This window comes from Aricia agestis, chromosome 7 (assembly GCF_905147365.1).
Source record: "Aricia agestis chromosome 7, ilAriAges1.1, whole genome shotgun sequence".
NCBI classification, from domain to species: Eukaryota; Metazoa; Arthropoda; class Insecta; order Lepidoptera; family Lycaenidae; genus Aricia; species Aricia agestis.
Window position 1 is genome coordinate 18799621 of NC_056412.1, and position 23800 is coordinate 18823420.

Here is a 23800-nt window from a genome sequence, read left to right on the forward strand (position 1 = left end):
AAGTATTGACACAAAATTTCATTTTTCTTGTGAGAAATTACGATTATTTTTAAATGGGAAAGTGTGTTTGTTTATTTATTTGTTTGTTTGTCCTACCTTCACGCTGTAACAAAAAAACTAATCGTATTGTTTTTTGGCAGACTTATTTGAAAGGATGAAGAGTAACATAGGCTACTTTTGGTCTTGGAAAAACATCATGTTTCTAAAGGAGCTTACAGAAATATTTGCATTTAACGCGATTTTCAAACTCCACGCGAGCGAAGCTAGTATTTCATATTTTAACTTTCTTCTAAATCGTGCACCTTGCACCAAATCGACAACGTAGAAAAAGATAACTACGCAAACATGTTCTGAATTTGGTGTGTCTATGATGTAAAACGGTCTTTAAATGCGTATTTTAATAATATAAAGTTTTACACTTTACGTATTTACTGATAATCGTACTCGTAATCGGTAAAAATACTTTAATTAATCTAATTTTTAATCCCCACGTAGAAACGACCAAGTGGTAGTTAACCCAGTTGTCATATTTTTAAGCGCAATGTAGATGAAGTCAACTACAATATCTCGTAAATTAAACATTATTAGAAGAAATTAAATATACATGTGGATTCATTAATAAATAATGAAGCAATGATAGAAATTTTAATTAATTTGATTGGAAATTGACAAAATGGGAGCATTTTTTCCTATTATGCGCTCTCCTGAAAAGTAGCTGTTTTGTAGATGACTCTTTTTACTTTGCACCCGTCGAAATATTACCAACCCGCGGCCGTCCACATTGAACCCAATTCAGAAAATTTGACATTGTACCTTTTTTTTAATTTTACTTCACGACCCTACCTATTTTTCCTTGTATTTATTTTCCTGTAGCTATCCAGTGACATAGAGCTGTGTAGAGCAGATATTGTTCTTTTAGCCACTTAGAAAATTGCTGTCGTGGCCTTGAATTAAGAAGATTCAATATAGCTTGTGGCACAAAGGCAGCTTGTTTATCTTTTTATCTTTCCTTTATCCTCCTTTATCTTATTGGTCCTTCGAATCGTAAGACGTTTAAAATGAACTTGTAAGAACTACTTAAGGGGAGCGTCGAATCTGTTTGAATTGTTTCTGATTTAGAGCTAATATTATATTTGGCAACTTGATTAAATTCATTATTATGTAAAAGGATTTTACAAAAGGATATATTCGAAATCATACATCTTCTTATATATAAAATTGGATTTTCAAATGTGTTAGTCGCTCTAAAACTCGAAAACGGCTGAACGGATTGGGCTGATTTTAGTCTTAAAATATTCGTAGAAGTTCAGGGAAGGTTTAAAAGTGACACGAAGTTCACCGGGACAGCTAGTACATAATAAAGATGGGTTTCAAGCCAATGGGGACACATCATAAAAAAGAATATAATAAAAAAGGTTTAAAAACACAAAGGAATAGAGTGTCCCTCACCCTGTGTAGTGTGTATTGCGCTTGTCACATGGCCACTTTGGTCATAACTACTGCGTAGCTAGGTTGGTTGTCGCGGCCGGCACTTCTGAAGAGCATGTCTTTTTATTAATCTTCTTTCTGTGATCTTTGAAAACTCTTCTGATTCCTTGTGAACTATATACTTGATGATAAATCCGGATGATATTGTAACTGATACAAGATGTACTGTCTACATTTACCCTGTACCTGGCAGCTGGCTATCGGGAGTGCTCCATTTGTCTCGGTTGTAGGCGATATTTCTCTCGCAACCATCTTATTATGGAGTTCTTTAGATACCTATAGGCGTCATTTTATAAAATATTACTAACTAGATGACGCCCGCAACACCGTTGCGACAAAATTCGTTTATCGTGCAGAAACCGTACATTTTTCGGGATAAAAAGTATCCTATGTCTTTTCCCGGAACTCAAATTATCTCCATACAAAATTTCAGCAAAATCAATTTAGCGGTTCAGGCTTGAGGTAACAGACAGACAGACAGACACACTTTCGCATTTATAATATGAAAGTATGGATATTAGTGTGGATTACTGATATTGTAAACACTAAAATCTGTCTACCTGTCCACTCTGCTCTATCGCTTCAGGTCCGATTTGAAAAATTCTTACAGTGTTATATAGCCCATGTATTGAGGAAGGATATAAGCTATATTTTATCACGCTAAAACTGATAGGAGCGAAGAAATAGAGGAAAATGTGGAAAAAGCGAGGGAAATTATTTGAAAGTGCTTATCTCACGAACTACTGGAGCAGTTTTCTGTTATTTGGCACAGATAAGAAGTAGACCACGTAAAAGATCATAGGCTATTTTTCGTGGACTAATTTGTCTGTGAAATATCTAATTTACGCGGGCGAAGCCTTAAACATATTTTTTTGCCAATTTTTTTACGGTTTTCACGTGATAAACTAATATCTGCGACAAGATGGCGGCATCATCTAGTTACAAGTCAAGGATAAATTGTTAAGATAACAGTTTGAACTGGACAGGGTATTCCCTCCAACCAATGACTCATACATTCCATCTTTACTGTGTATCTTTGTGCAAATCCATTAAGAAACCCGTATGTGCATTGTGCGGGTATAAATATAGTGATTCTGTGTTCCTTAGCCAGTTGATACACTAACATAGCAGTATGAAGTCGTTCTTGGTTATTGCTGCTCTCTTGGTAGTTTTAGTACTAGTGCAGGGTGACGATTCAGAAAGTAAGTAAACTATATTTTAACTGGACTTTTTCCATTTCCCGATTACTAGGAAGTAATCCTGTTGCGAACAAAATCACTTGTCGCACGGAAACTGTAAATTTTTCCGTAACGAAAACTATCCTATGTGTTTGCCCTTCTTTCAAAGTACATAATAATATCTCCATACAAAATTTCATCTAAATCGGTTCAGCCCTCGTAAAGAGGTAACAGACAGACACACTTATTCGCATATTCTATAATATTAAGTAAGATTACTGTTAATAACCGGTTATAAAGGTTTTTGACCCGAGTTTATCGAAATTATAAAGCTACTGTATAAATATAATAATAATAGATAATAATAAAGTCATTTATATTGGCTCAAAGTACAGAATTGGCTTTGGTTTAAAAAATTTAACCAATCAATAACGCCGCGCTGTTAAATAGATAAGCTTGTGTCAAAAAACATCAAAAGCCGTTTAGAAGTCCCTAAAATATTTGTACTTTATAACATAGTCAAACAGAGGACACGCTTTTGCTATATCAGTCACAGACAGGTTGATAATGGTACAGATCGCGATTAGATGGTGAATTGGTGATACTTTATTGGTACACAACTCCATATTATTTACATTAAGTAAGTTATTTGAAACTTGTGCCTATACTAATTTTATTTCTGTTCATCTCTTTCAGACACTCACAGACTACAGAAGAGACAGTTGTCCAGTTCCATCCTCTTCCCGACGAAGCCTACTCCTCCACCGTGCATCTTCTACGAGTGCATCCGAAGCTGCCGAGCCAAGGGTTACCAAGGGGGAGGCTGGTGCAGCGCCAGCGGTTGTGCCTGTTACAGACGATGAACCATCAACTGCTAAAGAACACTCTAGGTCTAGATTGTAGAACTTTTCAGAAGTAAATAAAAAAAGTAAAAATTGACTGTACTTTTATTCATACAATTAATGTTAGAAATGCGAAAGTGTGTCTGTCTATTACCTATTCACGCCTAAATTGTTGAAACAATTTTGAGGACATTTGGAGTGGAGATTTTTTCAGTTGCAAAAAAATAGTTTCATTACGATTTTACGACTAATCTGCATTAGCTCGTAAACAATAAACACATAAAAGTAACTCTGATAGCGCTGCTACTTCACAAAGACAATACAAGGGACACATACATATCTTAAATTATTATTACTTGTTTATGTTACACCTCGTATTAACAATATAAGTATACTCATATTCGCTAAAGTTTAAACCATAAAGTTAATATACCTAGCGGAATAGAGCAACAATCTCGAGCTGTCAAACGAAACCGAAATTGGTTTTCATCTGTGTGAAAAATATGTGTACGTCTATACACTTACACAAGCATGATTGAACATGAATTCTATGAGATTAAATTGTCAACGTGCGGCACGTGCCGACTAGACGTCAAAAAAAGAGTGCTGCTGTCATGTATCACACGTCTCTTTTTATCACGCAGTGTTACTGATAGTGACATCTCTCTTGCTCAGGCCTTTGTTTCTCTATTCCGCTAGGTATATTAACTTTATGGTTTAAGCCCACCAAAAACATGAAATGTAAAAGGGAGCCAAAGCCTATCCATGCAATATTTCTATTTTAAAAAGTTTTCAGATCCCATTCAAGCCAAGCCTACAACTTACTTTGTGATTTAAATCAACATTCAGTGATAATAACATACATTATACGAATTGTTTTCTTCGACTTGGCAATGAACACAAGAAAAATAAATATAATAAACTGCATAATATTTGGAGTAGTTGATACTTGTACAGACGGTAAGCGTAAAATATTTTTAAGTATGTAACGGCGCATGTGATCGATGGAAGTTATAGAACTCAATAAATCCAATTAGTTGCTGATTATTTCTCAAGTGCTCATTGCCAAGCCACTATTATAATTATCAAATAAAGAAGACTATTGATACTTCCACTAAATGTTGATTTAAATTACAATCCGCTAAAGTTTAAACATACGTCAAATGACAGTTTCCTTTTTACAAACGAATGCAGTTAATTTTGGCTCGTTTATTTTACGATGTTATGTAGGTAATAATATTTTGTAATTTTGTAACAATAACACAATACTACATCGAAACCAAAACGAAGTTTTACTAATGTTAGATTTAAACAGCCGAATCTAATTACAGATTTATTAATTATATTATTACTAACAACTCAAATCCGTCACGTTTTAATTAAAATGTTTTATTTACTCGATCCTTCAATTACAAAAAGTAACTATTTTCAATGGACTGAGACTCGATGCAGGACATAACTATTTACATTGAAACCTTAAAAAAATTGTCTCGTAAATAAATAAAATATATTCTGTAAATAGTTTTAGTCTGTTATGGGCCCACCTACGTCTCATAATATTAAGCTGGCCGTTTTTTTGTGGAAGAAAATAAATGCTGAACAAACTGATTGATTATTTAAATACTTACGCATATCTACAGCATACTTCATACAAAAAGTTTCGGTGGTTTGACCAATCAGGACCTTCGAGAAAAGCGCGTATTCCTTCTTAAAAAGCCGGCAAAGCACCTGCAACTCTTCTTATGTTGCTAGTGTCCATGGGCAACGGTAGTTGCTTATCATCAAGTTACCCGTGTACTCGTTTGCCCCTTAATTTTATAAAAAAAGGGGGACGTCAATGTTACTTGGACATTTTATGAGAAAATTATCAAAACTATATCTTAATTGTATGCTATTGTTTAGCGAAAGCGACGTTCAGATTATTAAGAATAAAAAAACACCTGACACAAAACTCTAGTCAGATTTAAACGGTATCAAAATGTGCTAGGATGCCACCAAGATACCACGGACAGACAAACAATAGACAGACACGTCAAACTTCTTACACCCCTCTTTTTTCTTCGGGGGGAAAATATTTTTAAAAGATGTCTACAATTAAATTTAATTACAAGGCCCGACCGACAGCCAAAGCTAAAGTTACTATATTAGAATATCTCACTGCCCACTCAGGACGTTACAAACTTGTTAAGACGTAGGCAGAATGTAGGCGGTTCTCCCTTCATACTAATTTGTCTCGACATCAACGCCTCCGTGGTCCAGTGGTTTGGACCGTGACTCGGAGTTCGTGGGTTCCATTCCCGCCTTGGAAAAATGTTGTAATCGAAATTCCGAATTGTTAGCTTAGAAAATATGCTGGGCAATCGGTCAAGCGATTATCGTAAACGCCAACGCCACGAAGTGTATGTGATTTGACATTAGTATTCGCTAGCAAAGCGATAACTTATGTCAAATCGCATACATTTTGTTGGCGTTTACGATAATCGCTTGCCACTTATCTAGTAGGGCAGGTCAGCTAGCGTCGCGTTTATTAGTGTGAGTAAATACAAAATAAATACGAATTAGTCATTGAAACCAACAAGAATCAACCTTTGGTCTGGTCGAATGAAGAATGTATAACTGTTAAAGTTGCCGGACTTCGGGAGTGCCGTACTGCAAAAGTATTATACTAAATAAGAAAGGAGAGAAGGATGTTCTTCCTCTAGTATACCGCGCCAGTGGTCTATTGTCGTCCTGACGCGAGTTCAACATTTACCCATCCCCCAAAAAATGCGCAACGTAGTTAAAAAAATTATTTTCGAAATAAAATAAAATAAATTTAAACTCCCATACAAAATGAAAAAAATTCTCTCCCAGTTCGTAAACAGAAACAAATGGAACAAAGAAATCTTAAAGACAAGATGTTACGAATAAATAAAGCCGAGGGAAACAATTATGAATATCTAGAATAAAAAGCGTTTTCTATTTAAAATCCATTAAATCTTTCCAACATTACGTATTCTTTGTGAAGAATGTTGGTCAAAATCAGCATATTGACGTTTGCCAGGCTGTCATTGTTGGGCACAGAGTAAATTAAAGCATACAAACTAATAAGATGAGTTCGTACTAGGCGCCACTACAATAATAATAGCTCCCACACCGGTTTCGGTGACGGTGGCCGGTTTCATTGAAACCAGGCCAGCTACGCAGGAGTAATTTTTATAGTGCCCAAGTGTGTGCGCAGTACACAAGAACACTCTCTATTCCTTTACTTTCATAACGACACGACTGGCGAGAGATCAGGTGTAGGACCGACTTTTTACATGCCCATCCGACGCATGGATCATCTTACTTGTCAAACAATCAGGTGATCAGCCTGCATTGTCCTAACCAAACTTGGAAATAACAATATGTTTCCAACGCGGGAATCGAACCCACGACCTCCGAGTCAAGAGCCGCACTCTATACCACTAGACCACGGAGGCGCCACTACACTGCAGCTACATGGCAGCTACACATCTTTTTAGTATGATTTTTTTTTTTAATGAAATACCGGGGCAAACGAGTAAACGGGTGACCTGATGGAAAGCAACATCCGTCGCCCATGGACAATCGCAGCACCAGAAGAGCTGCAAGTGCATTGCTGGCCTTTTAAGAGGGAATAGGGTAATAGGGGAGGGTAGGGAAGGGAAGGGAATAGGGGAAAGTAGGGAAGGGAATAGGGGAGGGCAGGGAAGGGTATAGGGTAGGGGATTGGGCCTCCGGTAAACTCACTCACTCGGCGAAACACAGCGCAAGCGCTGTTTCACGCCGGTTTTCTGTGAGAACGTGGTATTTCTCCGGTCGAGCCAGCCTATTCGTGCCGAAGCATGGCTCTCCCACATAAAATGACATGATGACTTTAATTCGAAAAAAAATCTCTTTCTTTCACTCGGGTTTTTGTTTCATTCCATGTTTTATCCTTCTTTCGTCTCGGGCCTGAGTTACGACTTACGACACTTCCCGCCACAACTGACGTTTCCAATAATCGTTAATCTGCCAATAAACATAACAAAATCCCGTTTTTATTTGTGTTTATTCAGCGGTAAGCGGAATTAGAGGGAGAGATTTTAATATAATTTAAATATTCCCGCGCTGTCGTTTAGGTATTTATGCATCGAATTGATTTGAATGTGTGTCACGATAGAACGAATTTTAAATATAGAACGAGGTGCTAAAAAAAAGAATTCACATCAGCATACAACATCCCCGACATTGTAATTTAATCGAACATCAATACGGCTTTCTCTTTCGATCTTATTTCAAACACCAAAATTATAATCAAGCCTTTAGCAACATTTTTATGGTATTAAACGACATTTTCATAACCAAATTTTAACCAAACTGCAGCGTAGCAAAATATAGATTAAAACTTTTTAATGCTGAACATTTCCATCGTACGTACAAACGTACAAATCCCACTTAAACCTTGACTATCGCCAACATAAGTCATAGGAGGAAAACATCCCAAAGTTAAACCATTAATTACGGTAACGCACTTCGTCTAACAAAAGACGAACGTGGGTAAACAAGAACACTGTCGGCTAATCTTATCTAACGGTTCTAACACCTTCGTGCCTCATTGATTCAAAACGCGCCTCTCGTCGTAAGTCGTGAGTTTGATTCCCGCGTTGAAGAATGTTGCTTCCAAATTGACGATCTCTGTTTGAGCGTGTGGTAGCTTAAGCCGGGGTCGCGGGTTCGAATCCCTCCGACTAAACAAAAAAGATTTCGATGTTTCCTGGGTCACGGAAGTGTATTAAATGTGTGTAAGTATAATATAATAAAATCTTAAATATGTAAAATATATTTTCTTTGTCTGATACTCGTAACGCCAAGTCCTTTAGGTACTTACCACGGGACCGATGTGGTGTGAAGCGTCCATATTTTATTCATAGATAATATCGGTCTTAATACAAAAGATTTAAACACTTGTTGAACAGTTGATTAGAGAAAAATTCAGTACAAAATGGTCTCAAAACAACTGTTCAATAGATGTTTAGTTTTTTGTGTTAAGACCGTATAGGTTTAAAAATTGGTTGAGAAAGTCAGACAAGATGATCCATCACCGGGCATGTAAAGTCGGTCCTGCGTCTGATCTCTCGCCAGTCCGGTTTTATCCGGTCTGGCAACGCTAACTGGTATCTAAAGACAACAAATAAATTGCTGCGCAAATATACTTTCTAATCGCGGGGTATTCCCCTCGGGACTTTACCGCGATCATTGTCGCGGTATAGTAATCCATCGACATACATTGCCGACTTAAAGTATACCTCGCGATATGGATGAAGATATGCAATGCCAATGACCAGCAATGTATTAAATCATTTTATTATATACGGGTGTTACGCAGGGTACTTCCCCGTTCGGGACTTTACCACGTTGTTGGCATACATTGCGTGTTTCTGTTTATCTCGTAATGTTGTTATGAATATGCACCAGCATTGCATAAAAGAATTTTAGTACATACGGGAATGTTCCAACTTCCCTGTATAAATAAGTTTGCAGATGCGGTAGTTTTGCAGAATCTTGTCTATAGCTACAATGAAGGCACACCTTGTTTTTGCTGTTATCTTAACAACGACTGTTGTCTTTGCGCACAACTAAGAAAATGACGACTTTATCAGTAAGATTTGTTTTTGAAATATTTTTTCAATAGACCAAATAATCAGTTGAGGTATTTTAGACAGTAAACTGATAATTATATTAATTATCAGTTTATTGTATAAAAATAAACATGATATAAATTATTTTGAAATTGATTATATTATAATATATTTATCAGTACTAAAAATAACTAATAACAATATTATTGTAGACTTTCCAAATGGCTCTTATCGCTGTTTGACTTAAATTAAAAACAAGGTCATATTACTATGTATTTTGCGACGAAAACATTGCGAAGTTAGACTGAATGTAGTCTAGAGCACGTAGCAAAGTTGCATTCGAAAATTTAAATAGCGAAGTTACCAATAGCGTTGTGCTCGTTTTCTAATTAGATCGAATGCAATCTGACTGTAACCACAGAATAGATAATAATAGTACAAGTTATAACAATATCTTTAAACTGACTTTTACCGCGCTTCCACTTGACCGATTTTATGTAATAATATGGCACAGAGATAGAGTAGACTACGGGAAAGGACATAGACTAATTTTTGCTAGTTATCATACGGATACGGATACGGATCACCCAGAAATCCTTATTTATCACCCAGCCCGAGATCGCAACTCGTTGTATGAAATCGTCGCTAGTTTTATTTTTGACCACGTCTCCCATCTATACTTATGACATTATTTTTTTCAGGCCCCATCCACAGCATACAGAGGCGACAGATAGTGAAGCCGGCGCAGATTATGGTGAAGCCACCCAAAGGATGCGTGTTCTTCGAGTGTATACCGAGCTGCAAGCAGCGGGGGTACAGCAGGGGTGGTATCTGCACCATCAATGGCTGTCAGTGCTTGAAATAAAATATTATCTTTTTTTTGTTTTCGACCTTTGTGTAATTTTAACTACCAGTCAGCCTAAGAATTTTAAAGAAAGTCTGCCACCTGCCTCTGTCAATTTCCCAGTTAGTTTTTTGACACTTAAACTAGCCAATCAACAGTGCTAATGAATAGATAAACCTCGGTCAAAACCTCAGAAACGGGGCATTTACATAACTATAGCTTGAAGCGGTAATACCGCTAATTTGTTTATCACGTGGATTCGTACATTTTTCTAGGATAAAAGTATCATATGTCCTTTTCCGGGACTCAAAGTATTTCCATACTGAATTTCAGCAAAATCGGTTCAGCGGCTTGGGCGTGAAGAGGTAACACACAGACAGACAAACAGACACACTTTTACATTTATAATGTTAGTAAGGATAATTATACCTAGTCTCAACAACCAATCACCCCACACAGTGTGAAGCTCAAACAAAATATGGAACACGTTCAGTTGATTACTCCCTCGACGCCGCTCCTGTCCAAACTCTTTGTTTATTTAAATTTAATACATCGTTTGGATTTTATTGAAAAACATGTAAAAATAAATAAAAAGTGTACACACTAATATTATAAGCTCCATTACTCTTTCAGCGCTTATAATTTTACAGTACCTAGCTACTACTCTACATGAGTCTTTCGTCCCATAAATGTTCGTCCCAGTGGGATGAATGGCTAGAAGCGAATTTTAATTTTGGGGTGTTTAAATAAACGAACTTATTGCTAAATAATTTTCATCTCTACATTTTGATAGAGCAAAATGAAACATTTAACTTATAAATTCTTATCAAATCCCACTAAATCTACTTTAGTCCTTAAAACAATTAAGGAGCTTTAAAGGATTACTATTATTGATAAAAATCCCTGTACTTCAATAAAACTTTTCCTAAATCTAGTCTTAAAACGTAATTGCTTTTACAGAAGCTAACGTTGCGATACGTTTCTATCCAAAAAAGATGATTAGTTTTTTAACCGACTTCCAAAACGGATGATGATTTTCAATTCGACCGTATAGATTTTTTCAAAACGTATTCTATAGTGAGATACCATAGAAGACGAGGCAATAGGTAGAAAAAATTGTCAACAAAATACATATAGTCATTAGTCAGGGTTCAGTCCCTAGAACATTTTTTTTTTTGATAACTATCAAGCAAATTTTTTATGAATACATAGCTTCAGACTAAAACTATTAGCTACGAGTACCATTTCCATGATTTTTCGCAGATAAAATTGTTGTTTGTATTATCGTAATGCAGATACTCACAAAATATTAGCTTGATAGTAATCAACAAAAAATTGTTTTAGGGAACCCTGACTAACAGTGCAGTTTTCTCTATAGTTTTCAGTACCTAACTTAATTAAGATTTATTAAGAGCCTGAAACGTATCAAAAACTTCAAATGACTGAAATCACAAACACGGGGTATTTCCCGAACCGGTGGTAGGCAACGTAGTTTCTTCGTTCGACTTTCAAAAAGTGTATCATGATACCCATTTTGAATAAAAAGATATTTTATTGTTATCTTTTTTATTTTACGATCCACGATTCGCACGCTCAAACTTTTCAGTCGTGTTGTTTTGTCGATTATACCTACTTTTAAAATGGACACGTACGCAAAAAGTTTTGGCGGTTTCGTACGCTTGATTGTCCGCGTGATTGTCATTTGTTTTGACAATTCCAGTTTCAAATCGTATCGTAAAGTTTAATGGATCATGATTGTCGTAATTCATGAGTGATTCAGAATTTTGATGATATTATTTTGGTACGAGTAACGATTGTGCTATGTGTATAGACCACACGAGAAATAAACGATCATATCCTGAAAGATTAATACCCTGAAAGAACAAGGGAACAAATGTATATTCACAGACTCTAAAGGTAGTAGTAGGACTACAGCATTTTTATTAATATTTAATATACTTATACTATTTTAAAAAATTATTGTTCGTTTTTACTACTACACATTCAATGCGGCTTGACCATGTTGTCCAGCCGCATTCGATAAAGTCTAAAGCGAAGTTAGAAATATTATAAAATACATAAATGGGACTTGGCATAGTCATCAAGCACGCCAGTTTCTAAGGTTTTTGACCGGAGTTTATCTTATCAATAATATTGCTGATTAGTACATTTTTCAGTAAAGAGCTTGTGAATAGATAAACTACTTTCAAAATACCCTGGCGTTAAGTCTAATAATACTTTTTAAACCCCGCAGCAAAAAAGAAGGATGCTATAATTTTGAAGTGTATGTGTGTCTGTCATTTATTAGAGTTCTGTATCGAGTTTTTAAGTAAATGTGATTGATATCTAACTTCGCAATCAAAATTATCAAATGCAATGACTAAAATCGATACTACATATTTGAAACTACAGATTAAAGTCGAAAATGTCAAACATACCTTAGCTTAAACCAGTAAACAAATGTTTACTGAAACTCAGCGATCATATCGGGCATGTAAATTTGAGTTGATTGCGTGCGACTAGGGTTGACACTTGCCAGGCGTCCCGATAAACGGCCGCGGAGTCGCGTTGTAGGCTCACGCAATCCCGCCGAGTGGGTAGGGGCTGCTTCCACCACCATCTTCGGACGCTGCAGTGACCCACATACTTGCGGGTAGGAGTCCGGATAAAGCCTTACTGTCTAGATTTAATGGTGTGTCCGGTCAAAATTATAGGGAATCTGACTTTTGCAACACTTATTATTTATATAAAAATCCTACTAATATAAAGATTCTACATCCTATGCAACAGAAAAAATTTAAGTGTAAATATCGATATCAATATTCCGAGACCTGTTAGTAATAGCTAAGCTAATTCGTCCGGTTTTTCGGTTTGACGACCTGGCAAGTGGCAACCCTACGTGCGGAGGGTTATCGCACCAACAACATGCTCGCCATTATATGTAAAATATTTCAAGGACAACATTATTATGACGTGTATATTATACGTACCTATGGCTTCTGACTTGTTAAAATTATTCAATTTAATTAAAAAAAAATACAAATTACGACACTCACTGGACTGAAAATAACAGCCGCTCTTAGAGAAGCAGAAGATCGAACAAAATGCTTAACAACTAAAGCAGAGGAGAACTTTTCCAGGCGCGACCTTCGGTAATAAAGAAAACGACAAAGAAGAGAAGAGAATTAAAAAAAAATATATGTTTTTCATAATGTGTAACGTGTTTCTTACCTGTTACCTGTAGCTAGATCGATTTTGTTAAAATGTTGTGCGCTTATTGTGTATTAAGTGACAAATAAAACATACATGCTTCTGCCGCAAGTAGGAAAAAAACTTGAAATAAAACATAATAATTTATTAAGTTTCACTACTTCCTGATAAGTTCCGGATAGGCTATCCACAACTTTTAAACGTGGGAGAGCCATGCTTCGGCACGAATGGGCCGGCTCGACCGGAGAAATACCACGTTCTCACAGAAAACCGGCGTAAAACAGCGCTTGCGCTGTGTTTCGCCGAGTGAGTGAGTTTACCGGAGGCCCAATCCCCTACCCTTTCCCTTCCCTACCCTCCCCTATTCCCTTCCCGTCCCTTCCCTACCCTCCCCTATTACCCGATTCCCTCTTAAAAGGCCGGCAACGCACCTGCAGCTCTTCTGATGCTGCGAGTGTCCATGGGCGACGGAAGTTGCTTTCCATCAGGTGACCCGTTTGCTCGTTTGCCCCCTTATTTCATTAAAAAAAAACTTACCTAACAGATAGAGTACTTATGGAGTATCTGTCAGATAAAATGTGGATAGCCTATCAGGCACTTATCAGGAAGTGGTTAAACAGGCCTTTTCCATCCATATCCATACCTACTAATATTATAAATGCGAAAGTGTGTCTGTCTGTCCGACTGTCTGTTACCTCTTCAAGCCCAAACCGCTAAACCGATTTTGCTGAAATTTTGTATGGAGATACTTTGAGTTCCGGAAAAAGACATAGGATACTTTTTATCTCGGAAAATTCCCGCGCGAATTTTGGCGCAATGGAAAAGCGGGCGTCATCAACAAATAAACCAATTAGATTAAATAAAAAAAAATTAAATTATAACACACATTTATTTATGAACGCAATTTAATTTATATTTCACGGTTCAGACCCACCTCCTGCGCAGTGGCATGACCCATGAACACACTTCCCCGAGGCGACACCTTTCCCTTGGCACACCGCGTCGCAGTCCATCCTACAGGTGTTCTGGTCTATGGTCGCGCTGTGTACCTCTAGAAGAGAAAACAGTTAAACTTAAATATTAGGCCGGCCACAGACGGCATCTTGCAGTCGAGATGCGGTTGCTGCATTTTTAAGCATTGCAAATTACAATTTTTTAGCGCAAAGGAAAAGGAAAAGCAGACAAAGACAGCGAACCTAAAATAGTTATAAGCTGTTTAAATGTTTCCATTAAGGAGGAGGTATATTTAAGACTTTGTTTTAAAATATACCTCCAACAAAGTCTTAAAATATACCTCCTCCTTAATGGAAACATTTAAACAGCTTAAAACTATTCTGGGTCCGCTGTCTTTGTCTGCTTTTCCTTTTCCTTTGTAGCAATAGACAAGCAGACTTTATTTAGTAAATCGCTGTGTATTAATTTTATTAGTAAGGAGAATAATATGACAATAATAATATACCAAAATACCTGTACATCCAATGAAAATGATGATAGCGAATATTAACACTACACCGCCTTTGTTAAACATTTTAACAAAGAAACACTTGTGATCAAATGTGGGAATTCTTGTGAACAGCAAATAATACATACATACAGTTATAGACTGTAGATAAAATTATTACTAAACCATAACAACATACGCTACAGGATGGTTCAGTATTTAAACTTAATATAATAAGTACCTATGCGAATATGTGTCTGTCCGTTACTTCTTTTTGGATCGCCGATACGCTTATTTCTGTAGGAACTCCGAAAAAAAAAAGAAAAAATAAAATATGGCAAAATTTGTGTGATGTTTTTAAAATGTTTTTTCTGGTGTCAGGTATAAACCATATTATTATTCCAGGTTTTAGTTGCAAAATTTTTAACATTTTCAGTAGTAAAAAGTATCCTTGTACTTCCAAGAGCTCTGCTGTTATGTTACGTACCAAATTTCATAAAAATCACTCCTGTAATTTCTAAACAAATAATCAAACGTTTTCTTTTTATATTTGTACGAGCTTTTGCCCGCGGCTTCGCTCGCGTTAAGAAGTATTATTATATACAAACTTTCATCCCCTATTTGAACTCCTTGGGATTGGAATTTATCAAAATCCTTTCTTAGTGGATGCCTACGTCATAACATCTACCTGCATGCGCAATTTCAGCCCGATCCGTCCAATGGTTTGGGCTGTGCGTTGATAGATCACTATGTCAATCAGTCAGTCACCTTTGAGTTTTATATATATAGATTTCACGGGTAGTGTTGAGCGTGATAAAACGAAGTGATTTCTTGCGAATTGCAAATATTATACCGTAGATAACACTTCAACACTTGTTAAACCTTGACGACATGCCAGTGCCATGTTTATATATACAGGTTGATCCCAGATCCTAAAATATACTACAAGTTGTTAACCGCAAATTCGTTAAAAAAGCCAAGATCTCATGATCTTGGCTTCTTAACTTCATATTTTCACCATAAAATAAAAAAAGAAATAAAATAAAGGAAAAGGCTCACCTGTAGGTTTTGTACTCTGAATACTAATTCTTCATTGAAGTTGGTGGCAGGTTAAGATTGGAACTCACAAAAACTCTCTATTTCTTCCCAAAAAAGCAAAGGGTTCCCATTAGATCTTATATAAAAACAATTTCAAAACAATTGCGACCTTCTTCGTCTTACATTTTTGCAGAGCGGTCTTAAAATTGTGCGTTGTCTGTAATACGTCGTCATTCCTGTTTCGTGAGTGAGATACGGAGATAACGTCACTGTTTGTTCGTAAGGAGATAATCCCCGATGAATCGAATCAATTCTCCTTAGCGATGTTAATTCCCGCCTTAAATGTCTCCATAATTTCGTCATGAATAGAAAGAAGTAATTAAATATTATCTTGGTATTTATATATATTGTCTACCTCTAATATAGTCCTATCTCGTTGAGTCTGCACTGAGTTTTTAGTTAAATGCGGAATCAAGTACTCCCAAATTAATAATGCGCATGAAAATCTTCGTAAATTCTAATTATCATAATTACGAAAACACCCGAATCTATGAAACTTGCATTTTGCACCTTGTTCAAAGGAAATAGAAATCCGTCAATAAGTGCCATAAGCTATAACTCACCGGGAAGCCATCATGGCGTTACCATGGTAACGTCCAAGCAACGTCAGGCGCCTCTACGTCGCTGCAAAGCGCTGTTTTTCTTAAAGTTGTATAAAACAGCGCTTGCAGCGACGTCTTCCAACACTCGGGAAATACGACCGTTGTCGGGAAATTACGAAAATTTCTATGCGCAATATCACTTTGGGAGCACTGTACCTACTATTAAAATGACTGAAAAGCAATTAATGACTCCTCAGTCCTCCAGCGCCGAAGACGAAGACGACAACTTAGACATAGGTTACACCGTACACGGTCAATGGTCAGTCTGGCATCCACTCCATCAATCTGGTCCAGACTGACGGCAGAATGATGGCGTAACCCGTTAGATTGACGGACTAATCATTGTTTTATTGCGTACTTTCCGGTTTCTTCTTTTGGCGTCCGTCTCAGACTGATGGACTGAACTGATGCCATACTGATCGTGTAACCTATGTTGAGGTTGAAGTTCCTGAAACCAGTGCTAATCTTTTTTATGGATCGCACGTGTCCACCATCCAATTCCGTCATCACGTCAGCTACACGTCATCATTGCATTGTCACGAGATTTGCATATTCGTGCAAAAGTTCAGCTCAGTCGGAAACCGGGAAAGAGAACAAATTTAACTTATATTATGTTTTTATTACAGACGGACAGATAACAGGACAGGTAAAACTAAATAAAAGCTTGTTATATTACTGTAAAAGTCAGGACCATTTTGAATGTGTTTTTTATATAAAACTGGAGGCAAACGTGTATTGCGGGTCTTTTAAGATTATTAATAATATGCTCTCTTCTTGAAGATTTGCAGGTCGCGTGATGGTCCCGAAATACTGCCAGTTCGTTCTACAGTGCACAGTTTCACTGTGCGTGGCAGAAACACGACAAATACACAGTGGGAGACTGCCATTCATCAAGGTAATGAGGATAGTTCAAAAATAAAATGTGTGTCGGCCTAGTCCAGAGGAATTATTTAACTTTAAACACAACCATGTGCGGGTTTCCTCACAATGTTTTCCTTTCCCACAAACAATAACAGAGGATACAGCTAATCAATAAAAGATTTACGAGGCATTAGCATGTAAGCCGATATTGGACATTTGATAGCAGCCCCGGGCTACATCACTAATGTCGATGAGCTAACGAGTCAATAATATTGAGTAATGACTAATGACTTATGGAAAGTCAATAATAATTAACTAAATAAACCCTTTTGTCGATATAACTCCCTTCTCTGAATAGCAAAATGCAGGTCGTGATTTTAAATAATAAAGTTTCGATGTGTAAATTAATTTCGATAAGTTTCGAAATACAATAATTGTAACCTTTTTCATAATGCGACTGGTATGAAAAAATATTTTAAATATTTATTTTATTAATTTAATATTATGCTTGTTCAAAAATCTCCTACATAATAATATTATGATTTATGCGTTTATGACACTATTTTTTCTTTATTTTTTTTACTGAAATACTTCTCTCGACCTCTGGTGACCCTAGAGAAGCTTCGCAACCTTCTGAGAGTTCGCGACGCACAGGTTGAAAAACACTGGTGTAATAAAAGGGTAAAATTTTATTCACACGTAAATATCGAACCAAACGCGTCGGCAGAGTAGGCAGAATTAAGTACCTCTACTTTTTTGACGTGGGAGAGCCATGCTTCGGCACGAATGGGCCGGCTTGACCGGAGAAATACCACGGGCTCACAGAAAACCGGCGTGAAACAGCGCTAGCTCTGTGTTTCGCCGAGTGAGTGAGTTTAATGGAGGCCCAATCCCCTTACCTATTCCCTTCCCATCCCTACCCTCCCCTATTACCCTATTCCCTCTTAAAAGGCTGGCAACGCACCTGCAGCTCTTCTGATGATGCGAGTGTCCATGGGCGACGGAAAATGCTTTCTATCAGGTGACCCGTTTTGCTCGTTTGACCCTTATTTAATAAAAAAAAACTCGACTTCAAACTTTAATATTAAGTTACAAAATTGTAAACTTTATTTTAAAAGAATAATTTTTCTCTCACTTTTTTAGTAAAAAGTGGAACCCGTGCGAGTTTCTTACGCCGGTTCTTCTCGCCGGGGTAGTTCCCGAACCGGTGGTAGGCATCAGGTAGACATTCTGAAAAAATTTGATTCAAATTTACTCAGAAATAAAACATTTTTTATTTTTATTTTTTTAAACAAACGGGCGAATATAGTGAGTTAGGCGCCACCTGTCACAACGTCATGTTCCAGGCCAGGCCACAACGCTGCGTTGCGGCGTCGCATCGTAAAAATCTACGACGCCGCAGAACGCATCGTGGAACTGGTGCGACAGTGACTTCCGATGAAATTTTGCGCTCCGACATCGCATCACATATTTTCTGTGCGATGTTGTTTTTGCGATACGACGCCGCATTGCAATGTTGTGGCCTGCGGGACTAAAATGGTCGCATTTAGCAATTCCTGTCAATCAATTCAGCAAATGAATTTTCAAAACTGTTAAACTGACAAATGTCAAATTAGTACGAATTACTTACGAATTACTACAGATCGACAAGGCTTTTTATGAACGTGAGCGGGGGCGCTGCACGTAAAGGAGAACTGTCATAAAATGAAATTTTTGTATGATGGCAGCGTTAGTTCCTTTTTTCGCCACGTTCATATAAAGCCTTGTCGATCTGTAGACATGGATTGCGAGCAGAGTGACCATTTTGCAATTTTAAGAAAATTAATCATATTATGATTCTACAAAGCGACCATTTTAGCCCCGCTGGCCCTAACGCATTAGTACGTGGCGCCGACGCGCGCCGGCCGATATGAGTTATGACGTACTATGTCAATCGTACAAATTTCGAGATCTCTTCTGAGTTGGCCTACTCGTTAGTTCTGTTTACTCTGGCGTCCGTTTGTCAAAACTCTATAATCCGTTCGAACTGCATCGTACAATACATCCCAGTGGTACCCGGTATCAGTTTAGAACGCCGCGCTTTTGTATGGGGCTATTGTCCGGAAGATAAAAATCTTTAGAGTTTCGAAAACTGGCAGAAAATATTATAAGAGTGTATAAATGGATCCACTTTAATATAGCGCGGTCGTCATTGGCTTTAGTAGCAGAATGGCATTTCCCGACTTAAAAAAAAGGTCCAAGTAGAGTGGCGATGACCTAGAACCTAGTGCTCTCGGCCAATCAAATTTTCTGTTTGCACTGTCTCGTTGCTCTACTCGGTAGATGTAATCAAGGCCCTAACGCCCCTAAGGGCACTTTTCCTGTCATGGGGATCATCGCCTGCGTGTGGATCGGGCAACACGCGCGCGGACAGGATCATGTTGTCACCCGCATGCGGACCGCGCGCGGGGTAATGATCCGCATGTAAGGAATGGCGCCCTAAAATTCAAAGAATTTATATCGGATATAATAATAAATACCATTTGGTCAAAGAGTATGTTACGTCTGCATTTATGTGTCCTCTTTCTAACACAGTGAGTCACCGATTACGTTTACATTGACGTATCATTCATATTAACTATGTAGGGACGTCATGGCACCCGTAAACTTGTATAACAATATAACCGGCCAAGTGCGAGTTGGACTCGCCCATGAAGGATTCCGCAGCAGCAATAAGGTTTATTTTTATGAAATTAAAAGGTTTTTGATTTATTTTTATATTTCAGTTGATTTAATGAAAGTTAATTTAAGGTTTACCATGACGTATAAAAAAAACTACTGGCTAGATCTCGTTCGAACCAATTTTCGTTGGTAGTTGGTACCACTAACTTCTAAAGTAGGGACCTACTTTAGAAGTTAGTGGGGGGACATTTTACCACTTTGGAAGAGTCTCTCTCGCAAACTATTCAGGCTAGAAAAAAGAAATATTAGAAACTTCAATAAGATTTTAAAAAGCTATCCATAGATACCCCACACGCATAGGTTAGATAAAAAAAAATGTTTGTTGGTTTAAGGTTTACCATTTATGACGTATAAAAAACTACTTGCTAGATCTCGTTCAAACCAATTTTCGTTGATAGTTTTTATAGTAATGTACATCATATATTTTTTTAGACTTATCATATCCCTACTTTAGAAGTTAGGGGGGGGGGGGGGGACACATTTTGCTTAATAGGACACTCATAATAAATCTCGATTTGACGACCTCTGTGGCTCAGTGGTGAGTGCGTTGGTAGCTCAGCCGGGGGTCGCGGGTTCGAATCCCGCCGACGACGGAACAAAAAGTTTTCGAAGTTCCTGGGTCATGGATGTTTATCATATAATAAAAATCTTAAATATATGTATAGTATAAAAGTATTAAATATATTTCCGTTGCCTGGTACCCGTAACACAAGTCCTTCAGGTACTTACCACGGGGCCAGACTGAGGTGGTGTGAAGCGTCCATAGATAAAAAAAAAAAACTATGTTAAGTCAGCACAATTTATATTCTGGCGACTACAAAATATTTATTAATATTTAATGTAAATGTTTCGATAATTTACTGCCAGCTTTTCTATATTATATAATTTTAAATTTAAAATATTATGCCAGAATTGTTTGAACATTTTGATAGATCCTGATGATACGAGATCACTAAGTAATGCGACGTCATTATGCATGGTATATCAATGGGCTCGGAACCCGGTAAATTCCCTACGGCCGTTCTAATTTGAAATAAACTATGACTCGGAACCCACTTGAACCACAGTTAGGGACTACGAGCAACAGTGGACAGACATGTTGACCAAACTTGTTACTCTCTTCGCGGCTTTTGCTGTTACTTCGGCGGCGATTCTTCCTGAGATTGGTAAGTATGTATTTTTTTTTTTCAAAGTTTTTTTTGTAAACTTTGAAGTAGGTCACTAATCTGTATATTTAATTTGCCAATCTCTAAGTTTTTGTTCATAACTTTGCGTATAAAGTCGGATGTATCCTGAAACTGAATTATATTTAAGACGTAATATATAATATTTTCTAATTATAATAATACATATTTTTTCAGCTTCTAAAAATGGTGTAAGTTACACTTTGGAGTTGAATTCCTGTAACAGCGGTGATTGCATCAAAATCTGCCGCGCGTTGGGCTTCAAACGCGGGATATGCGACGGCAACGTCTGTGAGTGCACTCACGAAGTCAGCAACACTCTCAAAGACTGCAACCTCCGCGCCTGCGAACAAACATGTCGTCGACTGGGATTCACCGGCGGCGTTTGCGTCGGCGACCGTTGCGAGTGTGACAACTTCATGCAGTCGACAGGTAAGCACTATGTGAAACTTTTAATAATTCGTGCTTATCTTTGTATTTTACATGCAATTAGCCAATAAATTTACATTTTTTTACAGACTGTAGTCATTCTCTAGAACTAAGTTCTTGTAACAACGGCGACTGCATCAAAATTTGTCGCGCATTGGGCTTCGACCACGGGTCGTGCGACGGCAACGTCTGTGAGTGCAGCAACTTCGCGCACGAAGTCAGCAACACTCTCAAAGACTGCAACCTCCGCGCCTGCGAACAAACATGTCGTCGTCTGGGATTCACCGGCGGCGTTTGCGTCGGCGACCGTTGCAAGTGTGATAACTTCATGAGCAAAACAGGTACTAGATTTCCCGAATAATAAACAGAGTGTAAGAAAATTAAGTGACAATACTGAAGTATAATGTATGTTGTATGTGTCCCTAGTATGAGGATTAGTGTAAAGCAACAGGGCTGGAAAAATATTTTTGTGTTCTATGTTTCTAATTTATATAATTCTTAAAAAAACCCTATCGTCAACAATTTAAAAAAAGTTTCAACAAAAAAATTATTAAAAATTAAAATGGATGACATTATATCCGAAGTATGACTGGATCGTACTTCGGATATAACTGATGTTCTTTCAGCCGACTATATTTATTTCAGCCGAAACTGACGTCGGCTTCATGCTAGATCTCAGCGCCTGCAACAACGGCGACTGCAACAAAATTTGTCGCGCGTTGGGCTTTCAGCGCGGGTCGTGCGAAGGAAATGTTTGTGAATGCACCAACTACAACAGTGAAGGTATGTCTGTATCTTGATCCCAGTGACGATGTAACTTAGCGCTCTCGTGTTGTTCAAAACCTCGCGGCGTGACCTCGCTACAGATATTCACGGTTGAACCGTACATCTTGCGAGCCCCTGCCTGTGTGGTCTACTATGTGTATAATAGACCATACGATGCAGGGGCTTGCTGTAGGGGCAAATTGTATGTTTGCAAATGTACTAGGCGATTAACTATAAAATGTATTCAAGAATTTGCCTATAAACCTATTTAATACACATTCATGACCCAGAGACTTAGAAAACTTTATGTTCTGTCAGCGGGACTCGAACTCGCGACACCCGGCTTGAGCACCACGCGCTCAACCACCGTTTGTCATTTACGGCAACGAATTTCTTATCAAAAATCAGTGGTTTCTGATACTTTAAAGTAGAAAATCAGTCCAGAATTCTCAGAGCCACTTTACACCTGGCCTTAGTACATTAACTATAATATTATGTTCAATGTCCATAATACTAAGAGGATGTTTACATTATGCTACCACTATCATGTTACAGATATCGCCGCGGAAGCCAAGAAGCTGCCATTGGAGCAATGTAACCAGACTATCTGCACCTACTTCTGTCGTAGCTTTAGGTACACCGGTGGATGGTGTTTCGGAAAAACATGTTTTTGCTACTAAATACTGTCCCAATACAAGCGGGAATATTACACTAAGGTCCGAGCACATACATTTAACTAGCACATACAATAAACAATCCAACCAAAATCAAAATATTATGTCGAACAAAACTTTTTGCTATGCTGGCGTTGCCTTTAGCGTTAAAACATTGCAGTAATATTATAATATTCTATATTCGCTTATGTCACGTGAATATATTTTTTTACTTAACCCAAAAAAAGTGCACAATGCTACCTTAACGCTATTGTTTTTGGCATTCCTGATAATATTATGTACTCTAGTCTCTATCCAAGTGTAAAGTACGTGCAGTGACTAAAGTAATCGTGACGATGATTTTGTCATTAGATGTCGATATCGATTTTGATTTTTGAGTATTACCTACCTACATAAACATTTTTTTATCTTTTTTATAAAATAGAATATAATTATTCATTTAAGTGCTTGTTTATTTCTTTCCTCCCAATTTTAGACTTGCTAACCTTGTTTTGCTATTATATCGCTGAGTATAAGAGTACTTACCGCCGTACTCAGAGACATTTAATTACGATTAACCTTCAATTTAATGGAGAGTTTGTCAGATAATGTATGGGGCTTATGTCAAAATTTTGAATTAATTACATTTAAGTAATTAATGTTCCACTATGAGTGCGGCAGTTAGACTTTTTGCATTCGGTAATCACCTAATTACGATAGCGAAGTTTGAGTGAGAAACGCGAACAATGAGACTCATCGCTGCATAATATTATAATTTGGTTTCTAAATTCAAACTTCACTTTCTAGAAAGTATGAGAAGAAGTGACAAACATACTTGAGGATTGCTTATATTGTCAAATACA

At 37.4% G+C, this 23800-nt stretch overlaps 1 protein-coding gene and 2 long non-coding RNA genes across 3 annotated transcripts; 2 read left to right on the plus strand and 1 right to left on the minus strand.

The window, feature by feature from the left end:
* Window positions 1-2529: 2529 nt before the first annotated feature.
* Window positions 2530-3605, plus strand: LOC121728573. The gene is made up of 2 exons (XR_006035833.1): window positions 2530-2690; window positions 3363-3605. It is a non-coding gene; the product is annotated as an uncharacterized LOC121728573 (long non-coding RNA).
* A 10454-nt stretch (window positions 3606-14059) lies between these two features.
* LOC121728575 lies at window positions 14060-14896 on the minus strand. The gene is made up of 2 exons (XR_006035835.1): window positions 14651-14896; window positions 14060-14234 (listed from the first exon to the last, which is right to left on the minus strand). It is a non-coding gene; the product is annotated as an uncharacterized LOC121728575 (long non-coding RNA).
* A 6055-nt stretch (window positions 14897-20951) lies between these two features.
* On the plus strand, window positions 20952-23365 carry LOC121728568 (integrin beta-1-like). The gene is made up of 5 exons (XM_042116744.1): window positions 20952-21072; window positions 21268-21522; window positions 21609-21860; window positions 22165-22302; window positions 22840-23365. Exons 1-5 carry the CDS (start codon window positions 21003-21005, stop codon window positions 22962-22964), a joined length of 840 nt encoding a protein of 279 aa, XP_041972678.1. The 5' UTR covers window positions 20952-21002; the 3' UTR covers window positions 22965-23365.
* Window positions 23366-23800: the final 435 nt, after the last annotated feature.

Coding starts and splice junctions, on each gene's coding strand:
- LOC121728568 (XM_042116744.1), top strand. CDS start 21,003: ATGTTGACCAAACTTGTTACTCTCTTCGCGGCTTTTGCTGTTACTTCG. Junction 21,523..21,608: donor CAACTTCATGCAGTCGACAG/GTAAGCACTATG, acceptor ATTTTTTTACAG/ACTGTAGTCATTCTCTAGAA. Junction 22,303..22,839: donor CACCAACTACAACAGTGAAG/GTATGTCTGTAT, acceptor ATCATGTTACAG/ATATCGCCGCGGAAGCCAAG.